The 27,826-nt window shown below is 43.8% G+C and overlaps 1 protein-coding gene across 1 annotated transcript; it reads right to left on the reverse strand.

Annotated features, from left to right (window-relative positions):
- Positions 1 to 225: 225 nt before the first annotated feature.
- STARD7 (StAR related lipid transfer domain containing 7) lies at positions 226 to 23,919 on the reverse strand. The gene is made up of 8 exons (XM_019020796.4): positions 23,196 to 23,919; positions 10,715 to 10,923; positions 10,332 to 10,381; positions 8,611 to 8,721; positions 8,447 to 8,529; positions 7,734 to 7,833; positions 2,594 to 2,678; positions 226 to 2,282 (listed from the first exon to the last, which is right to left on the reverse strand). The coding sequence occupies exons 1-8, from the start codon at positions 23,483 to 23,485 to the stop codon at positions 2,098 to 2,100; spliced, it is 1,113 nt and encodes a 370-aa protein (XP_018876341.1). The 5' UTR covers positions 23,486 to 23,919; the 3' UTR covers positions 226 to 2,097.
- Positions 23,920 to 27,826: the final 3,907 nt, after the last annotated feature.

Genomic DNA, 27,826 nt, shown 5'->3' on the forward strand with positions numbered 1-27,826 from the left:
GGAAGTGGACATAGGTGGTTTATTTTCAGTTGCCAAGCAGGTCACTTGGAAAGGGCTCGTGGCCTAGGCAAACTGTATCAGCCACTATCTACCAAGAATGAACAAGCCCTGCCACTTCCACCTCCCAACTCTCAGAGTAAAATTCTTTTCGACTTTGTGATCAGAAAGAAATGATAAGTCCAATGTGCAAGATTTTTCCACCACCATTTGTCCAAAGACAAACACTTTTTTTTGTACCAATCTTTATGTATTTATTCACACATTTGATAAAAATGTCACAGTTAGGAGTGAAATCATTACAATGACATGAGTAACTGTACAGACAGACCCCAAGTGCAGAATCAAATTGCCCTAAGTCAGAACATGGAGCAACCCAACTCCTTCGCACTTGTGCATGTGTGTGCGCTCGCAGACACACACACACACACACATATTCTCTCTCTGTCTTATGCACACATCCATCCACATCCCAACAATTGCAGGTGCTAAGTTTGGACATAACCCAGGGACTCTTCCCTGACTTCTGTCAAGTCCTGGAAAGAAGAGAGAAGTAATAAATGAAAAGCAGCTGGGACTGCTCAATGCATCTCTCCTCTTCCAACAATGACGCGGAGAAGGCAAGACATACACTGGGGCAGCTACTTCCTTGGCACAAAAATGAACAGGCAACAAGAAGGTCAAGGAAGTGTTTAAGTTAGTCTCAGGTTTAAACCACTTTTCAACACCACATAACAGTAGCAAGCAGGAAAACAAAAACAAAAACAAAAACAAAAACTCTGGCCCTCAAGACTCCAGAAAAAAGGGAAGGAGGAGGATTTAAAACTTGATCCCTATTACTCTAACAAACTGCAGCATGACCATAAGCAAAACCAGCTAGGTCAAACTGACAGCATCAGATTGTGACCTTATCTGAACAGTGTAGTTCACTTTTATTTTGGCTCTGAAGAGAGGAAGAAAAACTTTTTAGAGGAACATAATGGTAACATAAACCAAATCTCCACTGTATTAGTATTTGAGGCAAGATTACATCTATGCATTCACACAGCTTGTCTGTAGATCTGAGAGCTCCAAGGGAGTGGCCCAGCCCCCATTCCTCTGCCTTTAGCCTTCTGAAAAGAACAAGTCAAACCTGAAATATGAAAAATAATACCTGAATCAAAATGGTGTTTTCTATACAATCGGACTAGGGTAGAATCCTGCTCAATTCCTCAACTCCTATTTGACATAAAAGTTAAAAAATTTTTAAACTAAATTTAAATGTGATGTTTTGAGCATCAAAAAGCTACTATCTAAAAGGATTAGTCTCCCAGTGTTCTTGGTAAATGGGGAAGGTTAGGAAGGAGGCAATGATCCAATGAATATAGAAGAACTGGCCGATTCACAGGAAACTTGCTTTGGATAAGGTGAATCAATGGGTGATATTGTGCAGGCAGGGAGGGAAATTTCTTTGTACAAATTCATGTCCCTGGCCAGGCATGGCCCAGTTCAAGACCAGCCTGGGAAACAGAGTGAAACTCCATCTCTACTTAAAAAAAAAAAAAAAATTAATAGTAACTTCATGTCCCTAGAGATAAAAGCAAGGTGCGGACAAGGCACTTAACATAGCCAAGTATCGTTCACACCCATTCACATCATGATTGTTACCAAGAGCACTCCCAGTAGCCCCTCATTTGAGAGACTCAACCGGCCAACTATACTTTCCAGGTGGACCTGGAGAACTGAAGGAAATCCAAAGCGCTGCACAATCGATGGTGGGATTTGGAATGTCAGCAGAGGAAACTACTCAGAGAAGCAAATGGAGGTCATCCCCTTCGGGCCTGAGGTGAGAGGTTTGTTCCAGATTAGCTCAGTGAGATACCGAATTTCAAAATAGTTGGCCTGAGAATATGACAACACTCCCACAAATGTAGCCTTCTTCTGTTTTGATAAGAGCAATAAGGGCTCTGAATGAAATGGGACATCAGTTATTGAATTATCTTGCACTGGAAGTTACAGCAGATGCCTTCTAATACATGTGGCATGTCCCCCTTCTATAGCAGAGTGATAAAGGACTGAGACAGGGCTAGAAGCACCTGTCCCTTCTTATCCCAAAGCCTGTCAAGCATACTCAATCCGAGCAGGGCCACAGCTGCCCTCGTTCTTTCGCTCAGAGGACTGGCTGGTGGCCTTGGCTTCACTACTCATTTCCAGAGGCTTAGCTGAGATGTAGTCCTTTACTTTAATCTCCATATTCTTGGCTTTCAGAGTGGCCATGTGCAGCTTCTCCAGGAAATCTGGCATGCCTGTCAGGAGACGAGAATCAGGTTAAGCTGACATACAAACCAACAGTAGGCTCAAAATGAGAAGACCCTATTTCTTTGATGGTAGGGAACTAGTTCTTCCTTATAAAGATCACAACCTGACTGATAGCCTGTGAATAAGAGCTGCCTCCCAGAATGTGTTCCCAAAGCATGGGTTGTGAAAACTCTGTCTCAGAAAAAAAAAAAAAAAAAAAAGAAGAACCAGAAGAGATGTTTTATTTCCCCATTAGGAAATAGAGAAAAACAAAATGCTCAACCCAGGTTCCAGGCCCTGTATACTTGCCCTTACTTACCACTGGAAACCATCCAACTAACACAGTAGCGAGGAAACACCGTTTGGGGATTGTCACTGTATGTCAGTAAGTAGTCAAAGCCATTCTGGAAAAGAAAAACAGCAAAAATGAAGATCCCTGAATCACCAACCACAACCTCCATATCCAGTACCATAGAATAACTATGATCTGATTCTGGAGCAGGGAGTGTCATTTCTTTTTTCACCCTGTGCAGTAAAGAGTTAACACTGAAGGCCTGAGAGACTACTATCCATAGAAAGGTCTCCTTGCAATGTTGACCCTTGGCCAACTTGGCTCCCAGTCAACAGTTAGCTGATATGGGTGGCTCCCTGTGCATAGACTATGCAAACAACGTGGTTTATGCTGAACACAGGCTTTGCTTTGCAGGGTTTGGAATTCTGGTATGTGCTAAGCAGACGGTACTAAGTGACCAGCTCCCAATAAAAATTTTGGGTGTTAGGCCAGGCATGGTGGCTCATGCCTACAATCCCAGCACTTTGGGAGGCCGAGGCAGGCGGATCACCTGAGGTCAGGAGTTCAAGACAAGCCTAGCCAACATGGTGAAACCCCATCTCTACCAAAAATACAAAAATTAACCGGCCATACTGGCACACACCTGTAGTCCCAGCTACTCGGGAGGCTGAGGCACAAGAATTGCTTGAACCCAGGAGGCAGAGGTTGCAGTGAGCCAAGATCTAGCCACTGCATTCCAGCCTGGGAAACAGAGCGAGACTCCGTCTCAAAAATAAAATAAATAAATAAATAAAATTGGGTGTTGGCTGGGTGTGGTGGCTCATGCCTTATAATCCCAGCACTTTGGGAGCCCAAGGCAGGCAGATTACTTGAGGACCGGAGTTCGAGACCAGCCTGGCCAACATGGTGAAATCCCATCTCTACTGAAAGTTAAAAAATTAGCTGGGCGTGGTGGTACACGCCTGTAATCCCAGTTACTTGGGAGTCTGAGGCAGGAGAATCGTTTGAACCGGGAGGCGGAGGTTGCAGTGAGCACAGATTGAGCCACTGTACTCCGGCCTGGGTGACAGACCAAGACTTTTTTTTTTTTTTTTTTTTTTTTTTGAGACAGAGTTTCGTTCTTGTTGCCCAGGCTGGAGGGCAATGGCACAATCTCGGCTCACCACAACCTCCACCTCCTGAGTTCAAGTGATTCTCCTGCCTCAGCCTCCCCAGTAGCTGAGATTACAGGCATGCGTCACCATGCCCAGCTAATTTTCTATTTTCAGTAGAAACGGGGCTTCTCCATCTTGGTCAGGCTGGTCTCGAACTCCCGACCTCAAGTGATCCACCCACCTTGGCCTCCCAAAATGCTGGGATTACAAGCGTGTGCCACTGCACCCAGCCAAGACTCCGTCTTTAAAAAACACTTTGGGCCGGGTGTGGTGGCTCACGTCTGTAATCCCAGCACTTTGGGAGGCTGAGGCAGATGGATCACCTGAGGTCAGGAGTTTGAGACCACCCTGGCCAACATGGCAAAACCCTGTCTCTACTAAAAATACAAAGAAAAAAAAAAAACTAGCCGGGTGTGGTGGCACACACCAGTAATCCCAGCTACTCGGGAGGCTGAGGCAGGAGAACTGCTTGAACCCGGGAGGCGGAGGTTGCAGTGAGCCAAGATCATGCCATCGCACTCCAGCCTGGGCAACAAGAGCGAAACTCATCTCAGAAAAACAAAACAAAACAAAACAGAAACAAAAGCAAAAAAAACACTTTGGGTGTTTTTTTTTTCTTTTTTTTTGAGACAAGGTCTCACTCTATTGCACAGTCTGGAGTGCAGTGATGCAATCTCGGCTCAGTACAGCCTCCACCTCCTGGGCTCAAGCAGTCATCCCACCTCAACCTCCTGTGTAGCAGGGACTACAGGCATGCACTATCACCACAGCTAATTTTTTATTTTTTGTAGAGACTGGGTCTTCCCTGTGTTGCCCAGGCTGATCTCAAACTCCTTGGCTAAAGAGATCCTCCTGCCTCAGCCTCCCAAAGTGCTGGGATTACAGGCATGAGCTACTGCGCTCAGCCAGAGTGTTAAATTTCTAATGGCCTTCCTAAACAGAAACATTGCACACACATTGCTACATTTCATTGCTGGGGAAGGAAGCTTCACATGGACTCCTCCAGGCTCCTCCTGTGCCTTTTTCTCTTATGATCCAGCTGCATATCTTTACTCTGACACTGTCATAAATCTTAGCTGGGGGCTGGGCACGGTGGCTCATGCCTGTAATCCCAGCACTCAGAAAGGCCAAGGCGGGCGGATCACTTGAAGTCAGGAGTTCGAGACCAGCCTGGCCAACATGGTGAAGCCCTGTCTCTAATAAAAATACAAAAATTAGCCAGGCGTGGTGGTGCACATCGTAATCCCAGCTACTTGGGAGGCTGAAGCAGGAGAACTGCTTGAACCTGGCAGGTAGAGGTTGCAAGTGAGCCAAGATCGCACCACTGCACTCCAGCCTGCACAACAGAACGAGACTCCGTCTCAAAAAAAAAAATCAATATTTTGTACACAGTATGCACATCCTGAAGACAAAAAGACCACAAAATTTTATTCTTCGTATTATTGGTGATCTTACTGTATTGTTATTCTGAGGCTGTGTATTTCAACAAATTAGTAGTTAGTTGTGTTAGGGTTCCTGGGAATTGAGTTCTACAGTACAGGGAAAGACAAAAGATAGAAGATAGAAATAAAAACTCCATAGTCCTGAATTTGAATTAAAAGTATTGGTATATACTTAGGATTTATCTTAAAAATAAACATACCAGTAAAATGTATTACTTGGTTCTGTCTTCTGAAAAGGCCTACAAACAATAAGCGACCCAACAGCTATGAATATTCTTAGCAGCCAAATTGTGGTATTTAAATGCCATTTTCCACTAAAAGGAACCAGGACTCCCTAAAGAAATGTTAATTTCCAGGTGTAAAACTAAAAATATACAAGATGAACCTACAACATCTTGTAACACCAGAAAGCAAGACAGCTTCTGGGGTCATGTCAAAGGGGCTTGAGCCAACAAGAAGACTCCCAATGACCAAAACTGGGATCAATTTGAGCATCAATAAGGATAATATATTTAAAAACTAAGTACATTTAAGTCTGTGTCTTTTTTTCTTTTTTTTGAGACAAGTCTCACTGTGTCGCCCACGCTGGGGTGCAGCGGCACGATCTTGGCTCACTGCAACCTCTGCCTCCCAGGTTCAAGCCATTCTCTCCTGCCTCAGCCTCCCAAGTGGCTGGGATTACAGACACGTGCCACAATGCCTGGATAATTTTTGTACTTTTAGTAGAGACAGGGTTTCACCATGTTGGCCAGGCTGGTCTCAAAATCCTGACCTCAAGTTATCTACATGCCTCGGCCTCCCAAAGTGCTGGGATTACAGGCGTGAGCCACTGCGCCTGGCTTTTTTATTTTTTATTTTTTTTTGAGAAGGGTCTCAAACTGTTGCCCAGGCTGGCATGCAGTGGCACAAACACGGCTTAATGCAGCCTTGACCTCCTGGACTCAAGTGATTCTCCCAACCTCAGCTTCCCAAGCAGCTGGGACTACAGGCACATATCACCATGCCTGGCTAATTTTTATTTTTTGTAGAGACCGGGTCTCTCCATGCTGCCCGGCCCAGAGCTGTTTTACAGATTTCTTACTTGGGCTGGGCACAGTGGCTCACGCCTCTAATCCCAGCATTTTGGGAGGCTGAGGTGGGAGGATTGCTTGAGTCCAGGAGTTTGAGACCAGCCTGCGCAGCATGGTGAGACCCCATCTCTACAAAAAATACAAAAAATTAGCCGGACATGTTGACACACGCCTATAATCCCAGCTCCTCAGGAGGCTGAGGCAGGAGGATCACCTAAGCCCAGGAAGTCAAGGCTGCAGTGAGTTGTGATTGTACCACTGCACACTAGCCTGGGTAACAGTGGGAGACCCTGTTTCCAAAAAAACTCAAAATCCTTATTTGAGATAAATACTGAAATATATAATAGAAGAATTGGGTTCTCCTACAGTAAAGCCAGAATTTGCTTCAAAATAATCAGGGGAGTGAGAAAGGAAATGGGAAAGGGTATAGATAAAACAATTTTGGCCGTAAGTTGATAACTGGAGCTGGGGATGGATATATGGGGTTCATTATACTCTTCTACTTCTGTATCTTTTGTATCTATTTCAAATTTTCCATGATAAAAACCCCCTACCTTGGCTCAAAGATCTAATTCCCATTTGGCAAATCCAAACTCAGCTACATGGTTTTCGAGTACCCTCTGTACACAGTCAATGCAATTTATCACTTCTCCCTAACCTCTACTTTCCTTTCTAAGCATGTGAGTCTCTCAGTGCATACCTGGCTCATTCCTATCTTTGTCTTTGCTTGAATCATGTCTTCTAACCCTAGTGCCCTGCCTGCTTTCCTCTCTATCCAGTGTACTTTTTTTTTTTTGTTTTTTTTACAAGGACCAACTAAAGTCCTTGAGGTGGTATAAATAAAACAACTTGATGAGAATAAGAAAACTACACTAAAGAACACTGTCCATATAGCCCTAAATCGAACACAAGCAATAGGGAGAAACAAAGCCATTATAAGGTGAAGTGGAACTAAAACCAGCAGCCACTAGCATCAATATCTATACTCTCAGTGGAGATTTAGCTTAAAAAGATCAAAAATAAACACAAAACACCTCAATAGGCTGAAATAAATATTCTTTTCAAAGAAAGGTCACAGAATTTTAAAGAAGGCAGACAGCATGAGTCCAATCTTCCCATTACTCTGGCAAGGAAGCAGAAATCCAGAAAAGTTTCCATCCAGTGCTCTGCCCACTGTAGTAAAATGCTGACAGAAGGTACTCGCTCCAGTTCCTGAAGAATGCTACTGATACAGGCTAATGCGTCAGTGGCTATGATTCTTTTAACTATCTCTCAGATAAGAGGGAACCAATAGATTGCCACTACTTTGTCCTTGGGGATCTTCCAGGTATATCACCTACACAGGAGTTCCCAAAAAATGGTTCCCAGACCAGTAGCATCAGACTCCCCCGAGCGAGAACTGTTCCTGCGCCACACCCCCTCCTCCCTAGTTCAGGTAAGACATCCCTTGAGAAAATTCCACAGCCATGACATATTATTTCTTGGATGAGGTAAAACTCACCTCATCAAATGACTTGTGGGGACGGATAACCATTTGGGATTCATATGATCTGACCCTGACGAATTCTGGAGACTCTGGCACACTCGGATGCTCCACAGCACTGGTAAGGAGGAAAGGAGAAGCAAACTCTTAGTACTGTCTATATATAAAACAACAGGAGAGCTAAGTTAAGGGGAAGGCCTAAAAAGCTGGCTCTGATATTTTTAAATAAACAAAACAAAGGAGTCACTAAGATGAATAAATACAAACTAAGTTCTAAAAATGAAGTGAAGGCCAGACGTGGTGGCTCATGCCTGTAATCCCAACACTGGGAAGCCAAGGCAGGAAGATCACTTGAAGCCAGGAGTCCAAGACCAGCCTGGACCACACTGTGAAACCCTGCGTCTACAACAAACAAATGAATTAATTAAAAATGAAGTGAGTTCCTTTGGTAATTTACGGCTCACTAGGCTGTGGGTCAAAAACAACAGCACTTCTTTTGATTACCAACATTAAAGAACCCAAAAACACTTTTAGTTTAACTAAAAGCTTGTATCTCTCCATTCTTTCTAGACAGTCAGAGTCCCTCATCTTCTAGCTGGATGGAAGGGGCACTGGCTGCAGGGAAGCCGGTGGGAGACTCATAGGACACTAAGAATATACAAACTCAGGTATGTAGGAATGAAGGCCACAGCTAAAGGAACTCGGCAACAGCCACAGGCAGCCATACATACCGCGACACCAACACCATCATGTTGTTTTCCTGATCCACACTATACCGCCGAACATAAACATAATCCCGTGAGTACATTGGATACTAAAGAAATGGAGGGGCAGAATTAGTGTTCTGCATCACACAAACCTGGACAGAAATAAAATCAGAAGTAAAAATACTCACAGGAAAATGGGTTACCCAGTGAAGAACCTCGGAACCACTAACCACGTCCCTCTCAATCACCTCCAGCTTGATCACCAGGGCATCCCATTTTTTTCTATACTCTGTGTCCAGCTGCAGAAAGAGAAAAGACCATGAATACCCAAGAAGACCCAAAACAAAAATGCAGAAAGCTTTCCAGATGCTTTGGTCTCTGATCCAAGAATCTTATTACAAGGAGAGAGTAATCTGACCTAACAGACAGTGCCAGAGTGTGAGAGACATGGCTGTGTTTACTACAGATGATTCTTTCAAAATCACCTTATACAGGCTAACGTCATTACACTGAATGTGAATCTTCATTAGACAAACCAAGGAAAAGTGTAACAAAATATTTTAATAGACACATCTGGGGAAAAATAATATATAGTGATATGAATGTGTAAGGGTAAGACAATTCTAAAAAGTTTTAAACAACAAGAAGTCCAAAAGTATTAAGTAGACACCTCACACACAAAAATGCAAGCAGCATATTTTTTTAAATTTCTGGCATCACTAGTAACTGAAGATTTTCAAGTTAAGACAGATATATCATATACATAAAACCAACAAAAATTCACTACAAATTAACAAGATCCAGTACCTCAGGGAAAGTGCACTTGCACGTTAGAGTGAGTGTTATAACCAATGAAGTAGTTATCGGAAGTCAGCAAAACAAATGAAAAATCCAGAAAGAAAAAAATTTTGTTCTAGAACTCTGGGCGATCCCACCTCCCTGTTTCATTTTTTAAACCATTTTTAAACCCCTACAAGGAGGAAAGCAGTCTTTGAACAGATACTCTTCATCTTTATGAAATAAACATTGGGCCAACACAGTGATTCACACCTGTAATCCCGGCACTTTGGGAGGCAAAGGCAGGAGGATCACTAGAGCCCAGGGAGTTCAAGACCAGCCTAGGAGACATAGGGAGACCCTGTCTCTAAGAAAAAAAAATTTTAATTAGCCAAGTGTGGTGGCGCATGCCTGTAGGCCTGGAAGCTGAGGTGGGAGGATCACTTGAGTCCAGGAAACAAAGGCTGCAGCAAGACATGATCACACCACTGTACTCCAGCCTGGGTAACACAGCAGGACCCTGTCTCAGGGAGAGGAAAGAAAAAAAAAAAAACCCTCCACGATGGAAATGTTCTTGATTTGACGTTAAAGAGATGTGACAACTAAATATAATCCTATCTGTACTGAAGTGGAAAATGCTATAAAGGACATTGAGTCAACTGATAAAACTGATAAATACAAACAGAGGACTACATGAAAGTGTTGCATCAGTGTTAAATTTACTAATTTCAATAATGGTATCATGATTAGTTAAGAAATACGGCATATGGCTAGTTTTAGGAAATACATACTGGAAGAATTTAGGAGTAAAGGACTATGATGTATGTAACTTACTCAAGTTGTTTGGGCAAAAAAACAATAAAGCCTCATAAAATACATTAAAGTATTCATATCCATTCCTCTATCTGATATTCCCAACAGTCCTGTGGGAGGGTAAAACTGATCTCATCCCCACGGGACAGATAAAGAAATTCTAAGTCAAATGTTTACCTAAATGCTATGCAATGTGGATAACAGGTAGATAGATGGATGTACTTAAGCCAATGTCACCTGAGTCAGATAAATGATTCATGTAGACAGTAGCAATTGATATGCTAGGAGGCTCCAAATCTGGAGAGAAAAATTAACTCACCTGAACATTGAAGAACTGCCGAGGTGTCACATCTGTGTAGGTTCCAAAAACTAGAATGAAAAGAAAGAATAAGGGATGCTGGCCATACTCCAGTCACTCACTTTGTTTCTTTCACCTAGCGGCGTTTAATATCTAAAGTACTAAGAGATCTTAAAGGCCGGTTCAGAAACTAGAAGTCTTAGTGGAGCAACAAAGAAAGACAAAGAGGATGTAAGCAAAGACAACACTGAGACATTTGTCATCTGGGAGAAGAAAAACAATAAACAAAAAACTATGGCAAATTTTCTGAGAAACAACCAGAACAGTTTAGAGAAGTATGAAGAACGGAAATCCCATGCACCTGTGCAACTATGGAACCCAAAAGATAGCCACACTGGGCTCACCTCGGTACTGGTAAAGGTGGGTGCCTGTAATTGGGCGCCGCCACAGCTTAAAGTGTTTCTTATCCATCACCATTTCCCAAGGTTGCTCTTTGCCCTCTGAATCTTCATTCCCTTCTGTTTGGGCTTTTGGTTCTGGAGGGTGGTGCTGGACTCCAGAGCTCTGAAACATATTTGACATTTCTTCCAACCGCTTCATCTCATTAATAGATCTGTAAAGGGGAAAAAGAGCCGTGGTGAGGTGGTTAGTCAGCCCTGTGAAATGAAGTGTCACACAAAGGTCTGTGCAAGAAGGTTATACAGTAAACCACAGTATGTAGTATATAAACAGGACACAGTATAGTGAATAAAAACTGAGTTCCTGAGTTTGAATCTTAGTCCAACACTCACTAACTAGATTATTATTTAACCAGTTCCTATTTCTAAATCTATAAAATGGAAATAATAATAGTATCTATCTCGAGGTTGGCTATAAAGATTACAAAGTGTCAAGTGCTGCAGGGCGTGGTGGCTCACGACCGTAATCTCAACACTTTGGGAGGCAGAGGAGGGTGGATCACGAGATCAGGAGCTCAAAACCAGCCTGACCAACATGGTGAAACCCCGTCTCTACTACAAACACAAAAAATAGCCGGGCATGGTGGCGCGCAACTGTAATCCCAGCTACTCAGGAGGCTGAGGCAGGAGAATGACTTGAACCTGGGAGGCAGAGGTTGCAGTGAGCCGAGATCACGCCACTGCACTCTAGCCTGGGCGACAGAGTGAGACTCTGTCTCAAAAAAAAAAAAAAAAAAACCAACGAAAATAAGTAAGCGTCAAGTGCTTAATATCTATGGCCAGGCACAGAGGCTCACTCCTGTAGTCCCAGCACTTTGGGAGGCCAAGGCAGGAGGACTCCTTGAGGCCAGGTTCAAGACTAACCCGGGAAACACAGTGACACCCTACCTCTAAGAAAAAATTTAAAAAATTAGCCATGCATAGTGGCACATGCCTGTACTCCAAGCTATAGGCTGAGATGGGAACATCACTTGAGCCCAGGAGTTGGAGGCTGTAGTGAGCTATAATTCTGCCACTGTACTCCAGTCTGGGCAATACAGTAAGACTCTGTCTCTTTTTTTTGTTTGTTTTTTTGCAACAGAGTCTCACCCTGTCACCCAGGCTAGAACAGAGTGCCATGATCTGGGCTCACTGCAACTTCCGCCTCCCGGGTTCAAGTGTTTCTCCTGCCTCAGCCTCCCCAGTAGCTGGGACTACAGGCACGTGCTATCATGCCCAGCTGATTTTTTGTATTTTTAGCAGAGACAGGATTTCACCGTGTTACCCAGGACCGTCTCAATCTCCTGACCTCATGATCTGCCCGCCTCGGCCTCCCAAAATTCTGGGATTACAGGCGTAAACCACCGTGCCCAGCTACACTGTCTCTTAAAAAATAAAATAGGCTAGGCGCAGTGGCTCACGCCTGTAATCCCAATACTTTGGGAGGCTGAGGCAGGCGATCACCTGAGGTCAGGAGTTTGAGACCAGCCTAACCAACGTGGAGAAACCCTGTCTCTACCAAAAATACAAAATTAGCTGGGCACGGTGGCACATACCTGTAATCCCAGCTACTCGGGAGACTGAGGCAAGAGAATCGCTTGAACACGGAAGGCGGAGGTTGCAGTGAGCCAAGATCGTGCCATTGCACTCTAGCCTGGGCAACAAGAGCGAAACTCCGTCTCAAAATAAAATAAAATAAAATAAAATAAAATAAAGCCAAGCACAACGGCTCACGCCTGTAATCCCAGACTTTGGGAGGCCGAGGTGGGCGGATCACCTGAGGTCAGGAGTTCGAGACCGGCCTGGGAAACATGGTGAAACTCCATCTCTACTAAAAATACAAAAATTAGCTGGGCATGGTGGTGGACGCCTGTAATCCCAGCTACTCGGGAGGCTGAGGCAGAAGAATCACTTGAACTCAGGAGGCTGAGGGTGCAGTGAGCCAAGATCGCACCATTGCACTCCAGCCTGGGCAACAGAGTGAGACTCCATCTCTAAAATAAATAAAAATTAAAATAAAATAAAGTGTTTGTTATCTGGCACGTAAGTAGCCCTCAAATGTTAACTATGAAGGTTTATGGTTTTAAAATGTCAATTGATATCTTTTGTCCGTTTTTTATTGGGTTGTCTTATTATAAGTATATATGTATTTTCCCCTTTGTTTTTAAATTGATAAATTCACATACCATAAGATTCATTCTTTTACAGTGTACAATTCTGTACTTGTTAGTATATTCACAAGGTTGTGCAACCATCACCCCTAATTCCAGAACATTTTTATCACCCCCAAAAGAAACCTCTATCTATCATTAGTCACTTCCCATTCCTGCCTCCTCCCAGTTCTAGGCAGCTACTAATCTACTTTCTGTCTCTATGGAGTTGCCAATTCTGGACATTTCAAGTAAATGGAATCATATGATATGTAGCTATTGTGTTGAGCTTCTTTCACTTAGCACACTTTCAAGTTCAACCATGCTGTACTTTATTCCTTTTTATAGCTGAATAATATTCCATTGTATGGATAGATCCCATTTTGTTTATCCATTCATCAAATAAAATTTGTTTCCACTATTTTATTATAGTGCTATAATAGCACTATATTATATTACTGCTATTATAATACTATTATAATAGCACTATATTATATTACTGCTATTATAATACTGCTATTATAATACTGCTGGCCGGACGTAGTGACTCATGCCTATAATCCTAGCACTTCGGGAGGCCAAGGTGGGTGGATCACTCTGAGGTTGAGTTCGAGACCCAGCCTGGCCAACATGGCAAAACCCCATTTCTACTAAAAATACAAAAATTAGCCAGGTGTGATGGCAGGAGCCTGGAATCCCAACTACTTGGGAGGCTGAGGCAGGAGAATTGCTTGAACCCAGGAAGTGGAGGTTGCAGTGAGCCAAGATTGCACCACTTCACTCCAGCCTGGGCGAAAAGACAAAACTGTCCCCCCCCCAAAAAAAAAAGAATACTGCTATGGACATTTGTGTACAAATCTTCATATAGACATGTTTTCAATTCTCTTGGGTAGATTCCTAGGAGCAGATTTGATGGATCATGGTAATTATGCTTAACTTTTTAAGCAACTGCCAAAATGTTTTCCAAACAATTACACTATTTTATATTCACATCAGCAATGTTTGAGGATTCTAACTGCTCCACATCCTTGGTTCCAATTGCCCCACTTGTTACTGTCCATCTTTTTTATTCCAGCCAACTTAGTGGGTGTGAAATGGTATCTCATTGTGTCTTGACTGGTATTTCCCTAACCTTTTCATGTGCTTATACTAGTCTTGATAGTATCCTTTCATGCATAAAAGTTTTTAATTTTGATGTTTATTTTTTCTTTGCTTGTTTTTGGTGTTATAGCTAAGAAACCACTGCCTAATCCAAGGTCATAAGAACTTATGCCTATATTTTCTTCTAAGAGTTTTATAATTTTAGCTTACATTAGGTCTTTACCCCATTTTGAGTTAATGTTTGTGTATGATAATGAGGTAGGAGTCTAAACTCACTCTTTTGCATCTGCTTCTCCAGGTGACCCAGTGTCATTTGTCGAAAAGCCTATTCCTTCCCCAGTGAACTATCCTGGCATCCTTGTTGAAAACTGACCAAAAATGTAAAGGTTTATTTCTAGACTCTCAATTTTATTCTAACAATCTAGATGTCTATCCTTATGCCAGTACCACAATGTCATTACTGTAGCTTTGTAATAAGTTTTGAAATTGGGAACAGTGAGTCCTCCAAACTTTGTTCTCTTTTTTCAAGACTGTTTTGGCTATTCTGAGTTCCTTTCATTTCCATATGACTATCAGAAGTGGCTTGCCAATTTCTGCAAAACTGCCTAGGATTTTGATAAAGACTACACTGAATTTGTAGATCACTTTAAGTGGTATTGCCATCTTAGCAATATTAAGTGTTCTAATCTAATCCATGAACACGGGATGTCTTTCACTTATGTCTTTTTAAATTTCTTCCAATGATGTTTTGTTGTTTTTAGTGTTACAGTTTTAGTTGTACACTTGTTAAATTTATTCGTATATATTTATTCCTTTTACGCTACTGTAAATGAAATTGTTAATTTTATTTTCAGATTGTTCATTGTTAGCGTACATAAACATGACTTCCGTGTATTGATCTTGTATCCTGCAAACTTGATGAACTCATTTATCAGCTCTAATTGCTTTCTGTAGATTCCTTACTATTTTCTAAATATAAGATCATGTCAGCTGCAAATAGAGATAGTTTTATTTCTTCCTTTCCAATCTAAATGACTTTCATTTCCTTATGTTGCGTAATTTCATTGGTTATGACCTCCAGTACAATGTTGAACAGAAATGGTGAGAGCAGAATCTTCATCTTGTTCCTGATCTTAGGAGAAAAGCACTAAGTCTTTTGCCATTAACTACACTGTTAGCTATGTTTTTTGTAGATGCCTTTTATCAGCTGCAAGAAATTTCCTTCTATTCCCAGTCTGCTGAGTGTTTTCTTTTTTAATCACAAAAGGAGGCTGGAATTTGTCAAATACTTTTTGTGTTTATTCAGATGATCACGTAGTTTTTGTCCTTTTTTCTATTAATATGGTGTAATAAATTGATTTTTGTATGAAGAACCGACCTTGCCGTTCCTTAAATAAATCCTACTTTTCATGGCATATAATCCATTTCATATATTGCTGAGTTCAGTTTGTTAGTATTTTGTTCAGGACTGCGAAAAGTTGTGTGGTTTTTTTTGTTTGTTCTGAGCCCAGGCTAGAGTGCAGTGGCATAATCACAGCTCACTACAGCCTTAACTCCCCGAGCTCAGGTGATTCTCCCACTTCAGCTTCCCAAGTAGCTGGGACGACAGACAAGCACCACCACATGCAGCTAATTTGTTTTCTGTATTTTTAGTAGAGATGGGGTTGCACCATGTTGCCCAGGCTGGTGTTGAACTCCTGGCCTCAAGTGATCCACTAGCCTGGGCCTCCCAAAGTGCTGGGATTCCAGGCGGGACTCACCGGCTGAAAAAAGTTTTAAAACATGAAAAACACCACCATATATTGTACTATGTATCACTATGTATCATTCAGGGGTATATACATATGTATAAAAACATAGGGAATTATATACAACAAATTGGGATAATGGTGACATCTTGGGAAAAAATAAGAATACAACTGGAAAAAGGTACAGAGGAACCCTAAGTATACTTGTAATATCTTATTTCTTAACATAGCTGTACTTGCAACACTCGTGTTATTATTTAAACCTTTTTTATATATCTGAAACTTTTTATAATAATAATTTTTTAAAACTTGGCTTGTATTTTTCCCATAACCTCTTCTTTTTTGAGACAAAGTCTCACTATGTCGCCGAAACTGGCCTCAAATTCCTGGGCTTAAGAGATCCTTTCACTTCAGCCTCCCAAGTAGCTGGCACAACAGGCATGTGCTACCATACCCAGCTTCTCCATGCCCCCCACCTCACCCTACCCCCTGCAACCTTTAAAGAAAGGTTACAGATAAGAAACAAAAATTGCTGGCTGGCTGTCTTATACACTCTATTGCAATTCAAGACTGAAGAAGACCCAAATTACTGCTACACTGTCTGAAATGCCTTTTCACCCTTCAAGCTTCAAAAAACCACAAGGGTAACTGCTAGGCAGAGTTAACCATACACACTGATTTTTATTCCTTTACACAGGCATATTACACTATAATTAATCTATCTTTATATCTGCTTTCCTTACTAAACTATAAATTCCTTAATAGCCCAGAATCAGTCTTTTTCATATTTGTAGTTCCAGCTCCTAGCATGTCCTGGTAAACATTACATGTCCTGGTAAACATTACATACATTACATGAATAAATTTAGTAAATCAAGAAATAATAAAACGAAAATAGGCCTCAGTAATCCAAATTTTTATTAAAAGATTGCATTAAGGCCTGGGGCAGTGGTTCACGCCTATAATCCTCAGCATTTTGGGAGGCTAAGGTGAGCAGATCACTTGAGCCCAGGACTTCAAGACCAGCCTGGGCAACATGCAAAACTCCACCTCTACAAAAAAAAAAAAAATTACACAACAAATAGCTGGGCGTAGTGGCATGCAGCTGTAGTCCCAGCTACTGAGGAGGCTGAGGTGGGAGAATCACCTGAGCCCTGGAGGTCGGGGCTGTAGCGAGCCAAAATCATGCCACTGCACTCCAGCCTGGCAACAGAGTAAGACTCTTTAAAAAAAAAAAAAAATTGGCCAGGTGCAGTGGCTCACACCTGTAATCCCAGCACTACAAAAAAAAATTAGCCAGGCATGGTGGCCTGCGCCTGTAATCCCAGCTACTCAGCAGGCTGAGGCACAAGAATCTGTTGAACCCAGGAGGTGGAGGTTGCAGTGAGTTGAGATCGTGCCACTGCACTCCAGCCTGGGTGAGAGTGAAATTGTCTCGAAAATATATATATATTGCTGCAAAAGCCAAAAATTCAAAGTTATAGTGGCAATCCAAGATTAAAAGTTTAGAGCAATTCAAAATAATGGTAAGTCTAAAGATTTGTGTTCTAGTCCTGGCTCTACAGCTGACCAGCTGTGTGATCTTATTTTATTTTACCTTTAAAGTGAGGACGTTATTTCTTGAAGTCCTGTTAGTTCTAAAATTGAATTTGCTGAATTTTAAGCTTTGGACTTGGATGAAAATATTTACATAGGGGAATATTTGTCATTTTGACTGCCTGAAATCCCTTTCTATTTGGAAAGAACCCAAATAGGTGAATGCAGCCCCCCTCCCGCCCACAAGCAGTTAAAGCACAGCTCCTAATTTAAGTGAGGTTAGAGAGTTCTAGAAGGGGCTTTGAATCTTGAAGATAACACAAAGGCACAGGATCTTGAGGGAGCTGGGAGTCCAGGAGTACAACCAATCTGGGGGAAAGAATGCCAGCAACACTGCTCTAAGTAGATTATTCCTGCTGCAGGTCTTGGTCAACCTGTACCCTGGCCTTGTCAATACTGAGTGACCTAATACCCTTTTGATTAATTCCTTTTTGGCTTAAATTAACCAAGACCAGTTTCTTTGTTACAACCAAGAACCCTGACCAGCTGCAAAACCATAGAGAAACAGAGAAGGAACCTTAGGATAGGCATTTAGATGTTGCAGAAGAGAAAGCAAAAGCAAAACCATAGCTAGATTTGCTCAGAGAACAATCAGGCACCATAGGGCATCGATTACAGCATTTTTGAGGACTATAAAGCATCCTTCAACAATAACTAAGCACAACTGTTGAGTGTCATTCTTTAAAAAAATTTTTTTTTTTCATTGCCCAAGCTAGCCTCAAATTCCTGGGCTCAAGTGATCCTCCAGCCTCCCAAGTACAGGCACATGCCACAACACCTGGCCCAAATTATCATTCTTGCCACATAATAAAGGGGAGCATGTTTCCACTGGTGGAATGTCGTACTAAAACATCAGAGGCTCATAAAATAATTGCATAGTTAATAAAGTTTTAAGAAAATTATTAACTATAGGCAACATTTTTTCATGACCTTCTAAGAATCAAGGTGGTTCAGAGCATCTGACCCACTGCTTAATCAAGCTCTCCTATACAATTAAAGGTTACTAGGTGGCTTTGACTAAAATTATGAAAAGGGACGGAAATGTCTTGTGGAGACACAATATTAATGATAGAGCAAGACTGCTTCACGAAAATGTAAATGATCAAGTTATTTTGTCCCAAGGTTTAGGAATCCCTGAAGGGTCTGAACTTCTAAATGCTAACATGACAAGACCCAATTAACATACAGGAGCACAAAGTCATTCACTATCATATATGTGGAGAAAAGGAAAACCTCTCATGATACATCTCTTTAGGCTGCTGTGCCAAATCTTGTTTGGATGGGATGGGTGGCTAAACCTTCACATCTTAAGAGACTTAAGAGAGGACAGAAGGTCAAAAGAGATTATTCCCAAAATAGTAAAATCAGCAGATTAGAAAAAGGATCAAGAAAAGAGAGACCACGCCTTTCTTTCTCCAAAACAAAAATCATTTCAATATCTGAAAAAGGCTGGACCGAAAGCTATAGAAACTGAAAGCAAACAAACCATGAAAACAAAGTAAGTGAAACATTAGGTTCATCTAGGGGTCCTGCCCTCAGCATGGAGCTTGGTGTAAGGCTCCAAAATTACTTAAATGGAACCATCCCTACAATTAGGAATTTCAGTCAGACAACAGCCTCACTTCACATAATCCTCCTCCTCTTCAAATTCCAAGTTATTGTCAAAGTCAGGTTCTACTGATACAGGACACACCTAGAAATAAAAGACATAGGAGTCAGGCGCAGTGGCTTATGCCTGTAATCCCAGCACTTTGGGAGGCCAAGGCAGGCGGATCACTTGAGATCAGGAGTTGGAGATCAGCCTGGCCAACACGGTGAAACCTTCTCTTCTAAAAATAAACACACAAAATTAGGTGGGCGTGGTGGGGCACGCCTGTAGTCCCAGCTACTTGAGAGGCTGAGGCAGGAGAACTGCTTGAAACCAGGAGGTGGATGCTTCAGTGAGCCCAGATCACGCCGCTGCACTCCAGCCTAGGCAACAGAACAAGACTCCATACCCCCCAAAAAAGACATAGGGCCAGGCGCCTGGCTCTCAGCACTTTGGAAGGCCAAGGCATGAGGGCTGTTTGAGGTCAGGAGTTCAAGACCAGCCTGGCCAACATGGTGAATCCCCGTCTCCACTAAAAATACAAAAATTAAACAGGCGTGGTGGCAACCCCGCTGTAGACCCAGCCACTGGCAAGGCTGAGGCATGAGAATAGCTGGAACCAGGGAGGCGGAGGCTGCGGTGAGGTGAGATCACACCACCGCACTCCAGCCTGGGCGACAGAGTGAGATTATGTCTTAAGAAAAAAAAGAAAGAGTCTGGGCGTGATGTCTCACGCCTGTAATCCCAACTCTTTGGGAGGCCGAGGCAGGCGGATCACGAGGTCAAGAGCTGGAGACCAGCCTGTCCAACATGGTGAAACCCCATCTCTACTAAGGATACAAAAAATTAGCCGGGTGTGGTGGCAAGCACCTGTAATCTAGCTACTCAGTGGAGGCTGAGGCAGGAGAATCGCTTGAACCTGGGAGGCGGAGGTTGCAGTGAGCTGAGATCATGCCAATGCACTCCAGCCTGGGCGACAGGGTGAGACTCTGTTCCGCAAGGGGGCGGGAGGGAAGGGGAGGACAGGACAGGACATCAATTAGCTCACTGCAGTTCTGGGGCAACTAGTTAATGGTAAAATAATGAAGATAACCTCAAAAAATTGAGGTCTAATTTTATGTAGCTCTGAAGATCTAACAAGGGGTTTAAGGGTTTACCAGTAAGATACCCTGAAGTGACAATGGCCAAAAAAAAAAAAAGTTCCTTTAAGGCAAAAGGACTTTATGCGGATCATTTATCTAGTCAATAACACACTGAAGTTTAACGTATCCCGAATGCCCCGAAAGACAGAAAAGAGAAAATGGCCAATTTTCTTTATGCAACTTTAATGGCACTTATTTACTCAAATTTCTGGAGCAATGAACTGTAACTTTCAAAAAACTATGAGGAGGTTAAAGGAACATTTTCCCCTAGCCTTTCATTTCTTAACATCCTTCCTCTCTTTGTTCCTGTAACTTTTCTTTTTAACTGCTCCAAAGCAATCAAAAACATGACTACTGTATTTTTCCATTAGATTTGCCCTGGAATCACAGAATGCCAGCTAGCACCAAAAACAGCAATCCCAAGATATTTTCGTTGTTTAATTTAAGACAACTGGGTACTAGAGCAGGTATTAAAAGATCTGATTTCTACATCTGGCCACAGCAGCCAGTCAAAATCACTTCTCAAATTTTCTTGCTGTTGCTTGATTAATAAGACGCTATTTGGTAAGATGTTCTTAAGCACAAAAGACGAGAAGACAAGTTATGCTTTGTCATTCTGAATAGGACTCAAATAACATAAGGAAAACACATGCCACCTTAAGGCACACATTCAAAAAGACACCCTGCACATTCCACCCGCTTAATCAAAACAGCTGTGTTAGAATTAGTTTGTGCCAGGACAAGTTGGTACAGAATCAGCACAGATGAGCCAAAGGCTGTGATTTAGGGGCCATGTGACAATCATGCTCTTTTTCCATTAACAATGAAAGAAATGCACTTGAGACACACTCCAACTGTGCTCCATTATGGAAGCTACCCAAAAATCATCTCACTAGAACAAACGAAATCCAAGATGTTCTAAGCTAGCTATGACAACCTCAGCAGTGCCTACTTTCAAGCAAACAGAATACTTAAACACAAAGCAAATAAGTTAATCTGTACCCAGAATATTTTAATAAAATATAAACATGACAAGCTATCAAAACAAAGACCTAAGGAACCACTGTGCAACCAAGATGTAGTTGTTGAATAGCATATTTGCCTTCCTATCACATTAACAAATATTTTAAAAAGAAAAAAATCCTCAAGATGAACAACATGATCAAATTTTAATTACATGAAAAACCAAATTCAAGCATGAACCAAACAATGAAATGTTAAATGAGGGCCTTTACTATAACAACCCTAAGGAGGGTCAAAGTGCAGCTTGAAAGTGTTCTGGAGTTCATCTGAACTCCTGAAATTCCAAAGCTGGTTAACTCAGAGCAGTCCCTCTTGAGGAGTTGGATTAGAACCAAGAGTATTTCAATTGCCTCCAGGTTTCAGGGACAGTCTGACCAGAGGCTCAGTCATGAACTGGTCTGATCTCTCCGCCATGGCAAATACTGACTAACTCAAATGCTTACTATGTTCATTTCCTATCTTTTTTCCCCACTAACTCCCCACTAACTCTGTTTAGCACTGCTAAACAGAGGCTCTAGGATCTATTAATATCATCCATAAAAATGCATAAAATAAGCCAAAGAGTGTCATCTACTACGTAAGCCCCAACACTATTCAACTCCCACCCCCAAACTCTCCTTTCCTCTCTTTTGTACCCAGTAGCCCTTTTCCTGGTCTTTCTCCTCTTACCCCAACAATTCCAACTGGAGATTTTCCTCACAAACTTAACTGTGGAACAAGGATATTTCATCATCAAAACTGAAAATTCAAAGTTAATGATAATTTTTCAACTTAAAAGTGGAACACGGACATTTCATCATCAAAAATGAAAATTAAAAGTTAATGATAATTTTTCAACTTAGAAGTTTTCTTCCTATTCTTTTATTTCCCACACCCAAGAGACTGTGATTATAACCAATGGCCAAGTAGCAAAAGAATACTAATAGGAACTAGGCAAAATACCTATCACGCTTTGATAGCTTAACTTTTTTTGTGAATAAGGTTGTTTGTGGTTATGATTTTAAGTTGCATTTATAAAAGTTATCTTTCCTGCTAGGAAAAGTATTCCCAGTTCTTAAGATAGACTTGCATTTACCCACAATTCATAGTGTGGCACAAATAGCTGCCTGGCATCTGGGTGTTACACCTCCCACACAGGCCATGGTATAAACTTTATTGGGGTATTTCCATTTTTAACCTAACAAAAAATGTGGAATAACAGGTTGTTTCCCTGTGGAGGAAATATCAAGAATAAACAGGCGAGTGTGGAATCTGAGGAGGGAGGGGATTGTCTCTGGTTCCCGAAATCACGGCAAAGTACTTTCTGTGCAGGGAGGGCACAGTTTAAGAATATCTGTTTCAAAGAAAATACAGACACAAGGTAAACCAAAAACCAAAGCAAAGTTTCCCCATGACATTACCTGGAAACTACGGTCTCAGAACTACAGATTAACAAACGTAATCAAAGGTAATGGGCTTTTCACAGTTTTGATGACGACAGCATGACTTCAGAGTCTAATGGGACACTATTCCCAAAGTTCTAGTTAACGTCGCAAAAATCTGACCTAATTCTTACAGGTTCAAATGTCTGGGCTGCTGGTTTGTGTAACCTGGACAAAATCCCTTCCAGGCTCTCAATTTTGCCACGAGTCACGATGACAGAGGGCTCTCCTGGCTTTTCTCACAGGCCTGAGTCCCATCTGGATTGAAGTCATTTTGCAAATAGCAGCCCACCACCCTTAGGCCAAATTTAAAATTTGTTTTGAATTTGCACCTTTCTGGTTGTGTTAAAGATTACAGATCACGTGAACATGGGCCTCCAAGCCTTCGCTATCTAATTGATTTCTACAGTGTTGTTTCTTTACTGTCTTGCTCGCCCCACTCAAAGTCTCCCTCCTACACACCAGCCTACACACTTTCAGTTCTATTTTATAACCCGACAAATGCAAATTGACACACAGAGACAAATAACAACGCGGTTTGCTGAAGCAGGTTCAATCGACTGTATTGCCAATTAAAAGACCACCGGGTAAACAAGGGCCAACGACCACAGGGGAGGCCCCAGGGTTCACAAGTCCCCCCCCACCCCACGGCCCAGAAAGAGCTCGCCGCAGCGCCCACCTCTGCAACTCCTCCTCCTGGATCCTCTCCTCGTCCCAAACGAAGACGCCGGCGAACGCCGCCATCAAGGCAGAGGCATGGCCAGGACGGCCGTGCAGCCGGCGCCAGAGGCGGCCCAGGAGGACGCGGCGTGAGCTCTCGGAGTAGAGGCGGCCGTAGAGCTGCGCGATCTGCTGCGCGCGCCGCACGCGCAGGCCCGTGACGAAGCGGCACTGATTGGCCAGAAGCGCCAGCAGGCCCCCGCCCCGCGTCCCCGCCAGCCAGGCGGCCAGCAGCCTCCGCGGGAGCATGCCGCCTCCCGCAGGGCCCGCCGCGAGCTTCCGGGGCCCAAGGAACCAGTCCGGAGGGGCGCAGGCGGTGGTCCGCAGCGTCCCCCTAAATGGCCGGCCACGAACCCGTCTCACGGTCCCGCGGCCAGGAGCCGCCGCTCATCTCTCTCTGCAGCCACCGCTGAGGAAGAGTCTCCTCTGAGGGGAGAGTCGGTCATGGCAGCAGACGCCGGGATGGCTCCGCGACCGCTACACCATGCACTCTTGGGCCCGGGCAGCAGACCAGTCAGCCCTGTGGCTCCTCGGCGACCTCCGGCGGGCGCCCGGGGCCGGGATGCAGGGCGCGCGGACAGAAAGGAGACAGACAGCTCAGGCCCAGCAGCACGCAAGCTCCCGCGCCTTCCGCGACTGCCACACGCGCGGCGCGCGCGCACCCTACCCTTTCTCCGCCACCTGGGCCGTGATTGGGCGCGACCTGGGCTCCTGGGTGCTCATTGGCGCCGTCAAGTGCTCGTCACCGCCCCCTCCCGCCCCTTCAGCAATGCGCGGAGGCCGCCTGGTAGCAAGGTAGGTGGCTCGGCGGCGAGAGCCGTCAAGGGCGCATTGGAGAGTGACCCTCGGACCTTGCTGCCGCCGCCGCCGCCGCCGCCGCCGCCATCTTCCGGCCGTCCCAGCCCCGCCCCGCGGAGAAACCTGGCGAGGTTCCTGTTAGAATCCTGCCAGGTGTTAACTTGTTTTAAGAGGCCGGCACGCTGGCCCCCTTCTTTATTAGAGTGCAGGGTGGGGGCGGGGCTCCGCATGTGTCTGCAGGGGCTGGGGGCTCCCAGTGATAACCGCCATTGCAGAATTACAACTGAGACAGTGAAAGAGATCTGACCTAACCAATTCCATCTTGCTTCTGTCCTTGTTCATTCCTGAGCTTAGGTGAACTAATTTTGGGAGGAACTTAGTTTATAGTTTAAAATAAAGAGGATAACAGCCCTTTCCCAAAACAAATCTCCTTCTTATCTGGAAACTAGACTGCCTTTGTAGGACTAATAAGTTAGCCATAAGATTGGAAATTATGGTTTAGGAGTCATGCAGCTGGAGGCTACAAGATTATGATCCTCCCTAAACTGCTGTTAAGATCAGTGCTTGAGATATTTTGCTGACCCCGCACTTGATGGATCCTGGCACCACCCAGATGGATAAACTGGCTCATCTGACCTTGTGGCCCCCACCCGGGAACCAACTCAGTGCAAGAGGACAGCTTCAATTCCCTATTATTTCATCTCGACCCAACCAGTCAACACTCTGGACTCACTGGCCTTCCCCCACCCACCAAATTATCCTTAAAAACTCTGATCCCGGAATGCTAAGGGAGACTGATTTGAGTAATGTTGAAACAAACTCCAGTCTCATAGTGGGCTCTGCGTGAATTACTCTTTATTGCAGTTCCCCTGTCTTGATAAATCGGCTCTGTCTAGGCAGTGGGCAAGGTGAACCCATTGTACGGTTACAAATTTGGGGGTTCGTCTGGGATACCCCTTGTGGCTACCTGTCCATGGTTCAGTAGCCCCACCTCTGGTGACAGATCCAGAGGCCAGCCTAAGCGGCCACATAGTTCTCTTGGACTAGGGGCTAACTCTGGCACCATCTCTGCCAGTGGGGCACTGCTAGCCCAATATGCATGGACTTTATCGCAATGGAGAAATAGTCCTGGGGAGACATCCCATAACTGTAGCCCTGTCACAGGGTATCTGTAGCTCCATGGCGGGGCGCTGTAGCCAGGTCATGGAGTGTCTGTAGCTATAGCCCCATCATGGGGTGTGAGGTTGGTGAGTATCCTAGGTGCTGCCAGTGCCTCCTTCCTTCTCCGGACTGGTTCTGTAGCCACATGGTGGGTGTCTGTAGCTCCACCATGGGGTGTCTGTCTCAGTTTGGCTCCTGGGGCATCTCAGTTGGCTCTCCCTAACTAGGAAGAGTCTTGGTTCGGGAGACTTCTCAATCAGGAATATTTCAGGGAGATTTGTCAGATGGAGAATAGGAGGATAGTTTGGAAGGGGTACTCTTGGAGTTCTTGGTTAGGGACCTTAATTTGGAAGGCCTTCTGTCTGTCTTGTCTTCGTGTGTGTGTTTGTATATATGGAGGGGATCTCTGAAGGAATTGCTGATGAAAGTCCAGGAGGCCTAACTTGGAGAACACTCCTTATTTATCTAGTCACATTCAGTGAGCACTGAAAGAAGTTTAACAGGCCTGATTCAGGGTGACTGCTCAGAGACCACCCATTGAATTCACGATTCAATGACCCACCGTGCCTGGCCTTAAAAGGATTTTTTCTTAGAAAAAAGAGCTCTAGGCCGGCACAGTGGCTCACACTTTTAATCCCAGCACTTTGGGAGGCCGAGGCGGGTGGATCACGAGGTCAGAAGATCCAGACCATCCTGGCTAACACGGTGAAACCTCGTCTCTACTAAAAATACAAAAAATTAGCCGGGCGTGGTAGTGGGCACCTGTAATCCCAGCTACTCGGGAGGCTGAGGCAGGAGAATGGCGTGAACCCGGGAGGTGGAGCTTGCAGCAGTGAGCCGAGATCGCGCCACTACACTCCACCCTGGGCGACAGAGCGAGACTCCGTCTCAAAAAAAAAAAGCAAAGTTGACTTATAGAGCCCCTTGGGAAATCTGGCCTCATACTATGTCAACACAGTCCCTGTACGAGGTTCCTGACCTGTGGTAAGTAAAGAATGTCACTTTCTAACAGGCTCAGGAGACCTAAGTTATCTTGACACCTCAAGAGGAGAGGAATTTACCCAACTCATAGGTATTCGAGGGTACAAACCCATAGCTGGGCTTGGCTTTAAAAAGGTCTTATCTAAGATTTCTTATGGAACAGAGTTCCATCAAAGCCAATTTTAAAAGCCTATGTGAAGGCCAGGCGCAGTGGCTCACACCTGTTATCCCAGCACTTTGGGAGGCCAAGGCAGGCAGATCACAATGTCAGGAGTTTGAGACTAGCCTGGCCAACATGGTGAAACCCTGTCTCTACTGAAAATACAAAAAGTTAGCTGGGCGTGGTGGCAGATACCTGTAATCCCAGATACTTGGAAGACTGAGGCAGGAGAATCGCCTGAGCCTGGGAGGCGGAGGTTGCAGTAAGCCAAGATCGCACCACCGCACTCTAGCCTGGGCCACAGAGCAAGACTTCATCTCAAAAAAAAAAAACAAAGCCTATGTGAAAAATAATTATTCTTGCTTCACTTTATGCAAATCATCAGGCCAAGTACAATAAGACTACAGTTTATTTTGTAAACAAATCAGTTCTATCATGATTTGTTTTTAATAAAAACGGGAACTGGAGAGAGAAAAATTATGCTTCAGAAGAAAAACTGTAGTACACCATTTGTTATCTGTTCTTGAGTTTTTTTCTGCAGTTTGAACTAAATCCTAAATTCTTTGTGGGCTACAAGTTCCCAGGCTAATGCTTTTAAATCTTTACTTTTAAAACTGGGAACTGCACTCCTTACCCTAGTACTCATTATTTCCCTTATAGTACACGGTTCCCTTAAACACAGTACGAAAACTATAGGTGGCAATACTAATGCCTTTGCCATGCAAGCCTTGGAACCCCAGTCAGGCCTGCAGGGGTACACTCAGACAGTTGCAAAGTGGTTCCACTCCTCTCACCTTGGAGTCAACACCTACCCCCCACTATACCCCTGGTTAGTAGGAAGAAGTTAAGGTCTTTGCCCTTTTTCCATCTTCATTAACAACACCTTAAGATAAAGGTGTTATAAACCCAAAGGGAGGGGTTGAAACCACCATTGCAAAATTATAACTGAGACAGAGAGATCTGACCTAACCAACTCCATCTTGCTTCTAACCTCCAAGTTGTCCTTATTCATTCCTGGGCATAGGCTGAACTAACTTTGGGAGGGACGTAATTTATAGTTTAAAACAAAGAGGATAACAGCCATTTCTCAAAACAAAGGTCCTTCTTGCCTGGAGACTAGACTGCCTTTATAGGACTAACAAATTAGCCACAAGGTTAGAAGTTAAGGTTTAGGAGGCTACAAGATTCTGACCCTGAACTGCTCCTAAGATCAGTGCTTGAGATATTTTGCTGACTTTGCACTTGATGGATCAGCTGGCACCACCCAGATGGATAAAATGGCTCATTTGATCTGTGGCCCCCAACCGGGAACCAACTCAGTGCAAGATGACAGCTTCAATTCCCTATGATTTCATCTCGGACCCAACCAATCAGCACTCTGGACTCACTGACCTTCCCCCACCCACCAAAGTCTCCTTTAAAACTCTGGGTTGGGGCCTGGCACAGTGGCTCATGCCTGTAATCCCAGCACTTTGGGAAGCTGAGGTGGG

The sequence above is a fragment of the Gorilla gorilla genome, chromosome 12, assembly GCF_029281585.2.
Source record: "Gorilla gorilla gorilla isolate KB3781 chromosome 12, NHGRI_mGorGor1-v2.1_pri, whole genome shotgun sequence".
NCBI classification, from domain to species: domain Eukaryota; kingdom Metazoa; phylum Chordata; class Mammalia; order Primates; family Hominidae; genus Gorilla; species Gorilla gorilla.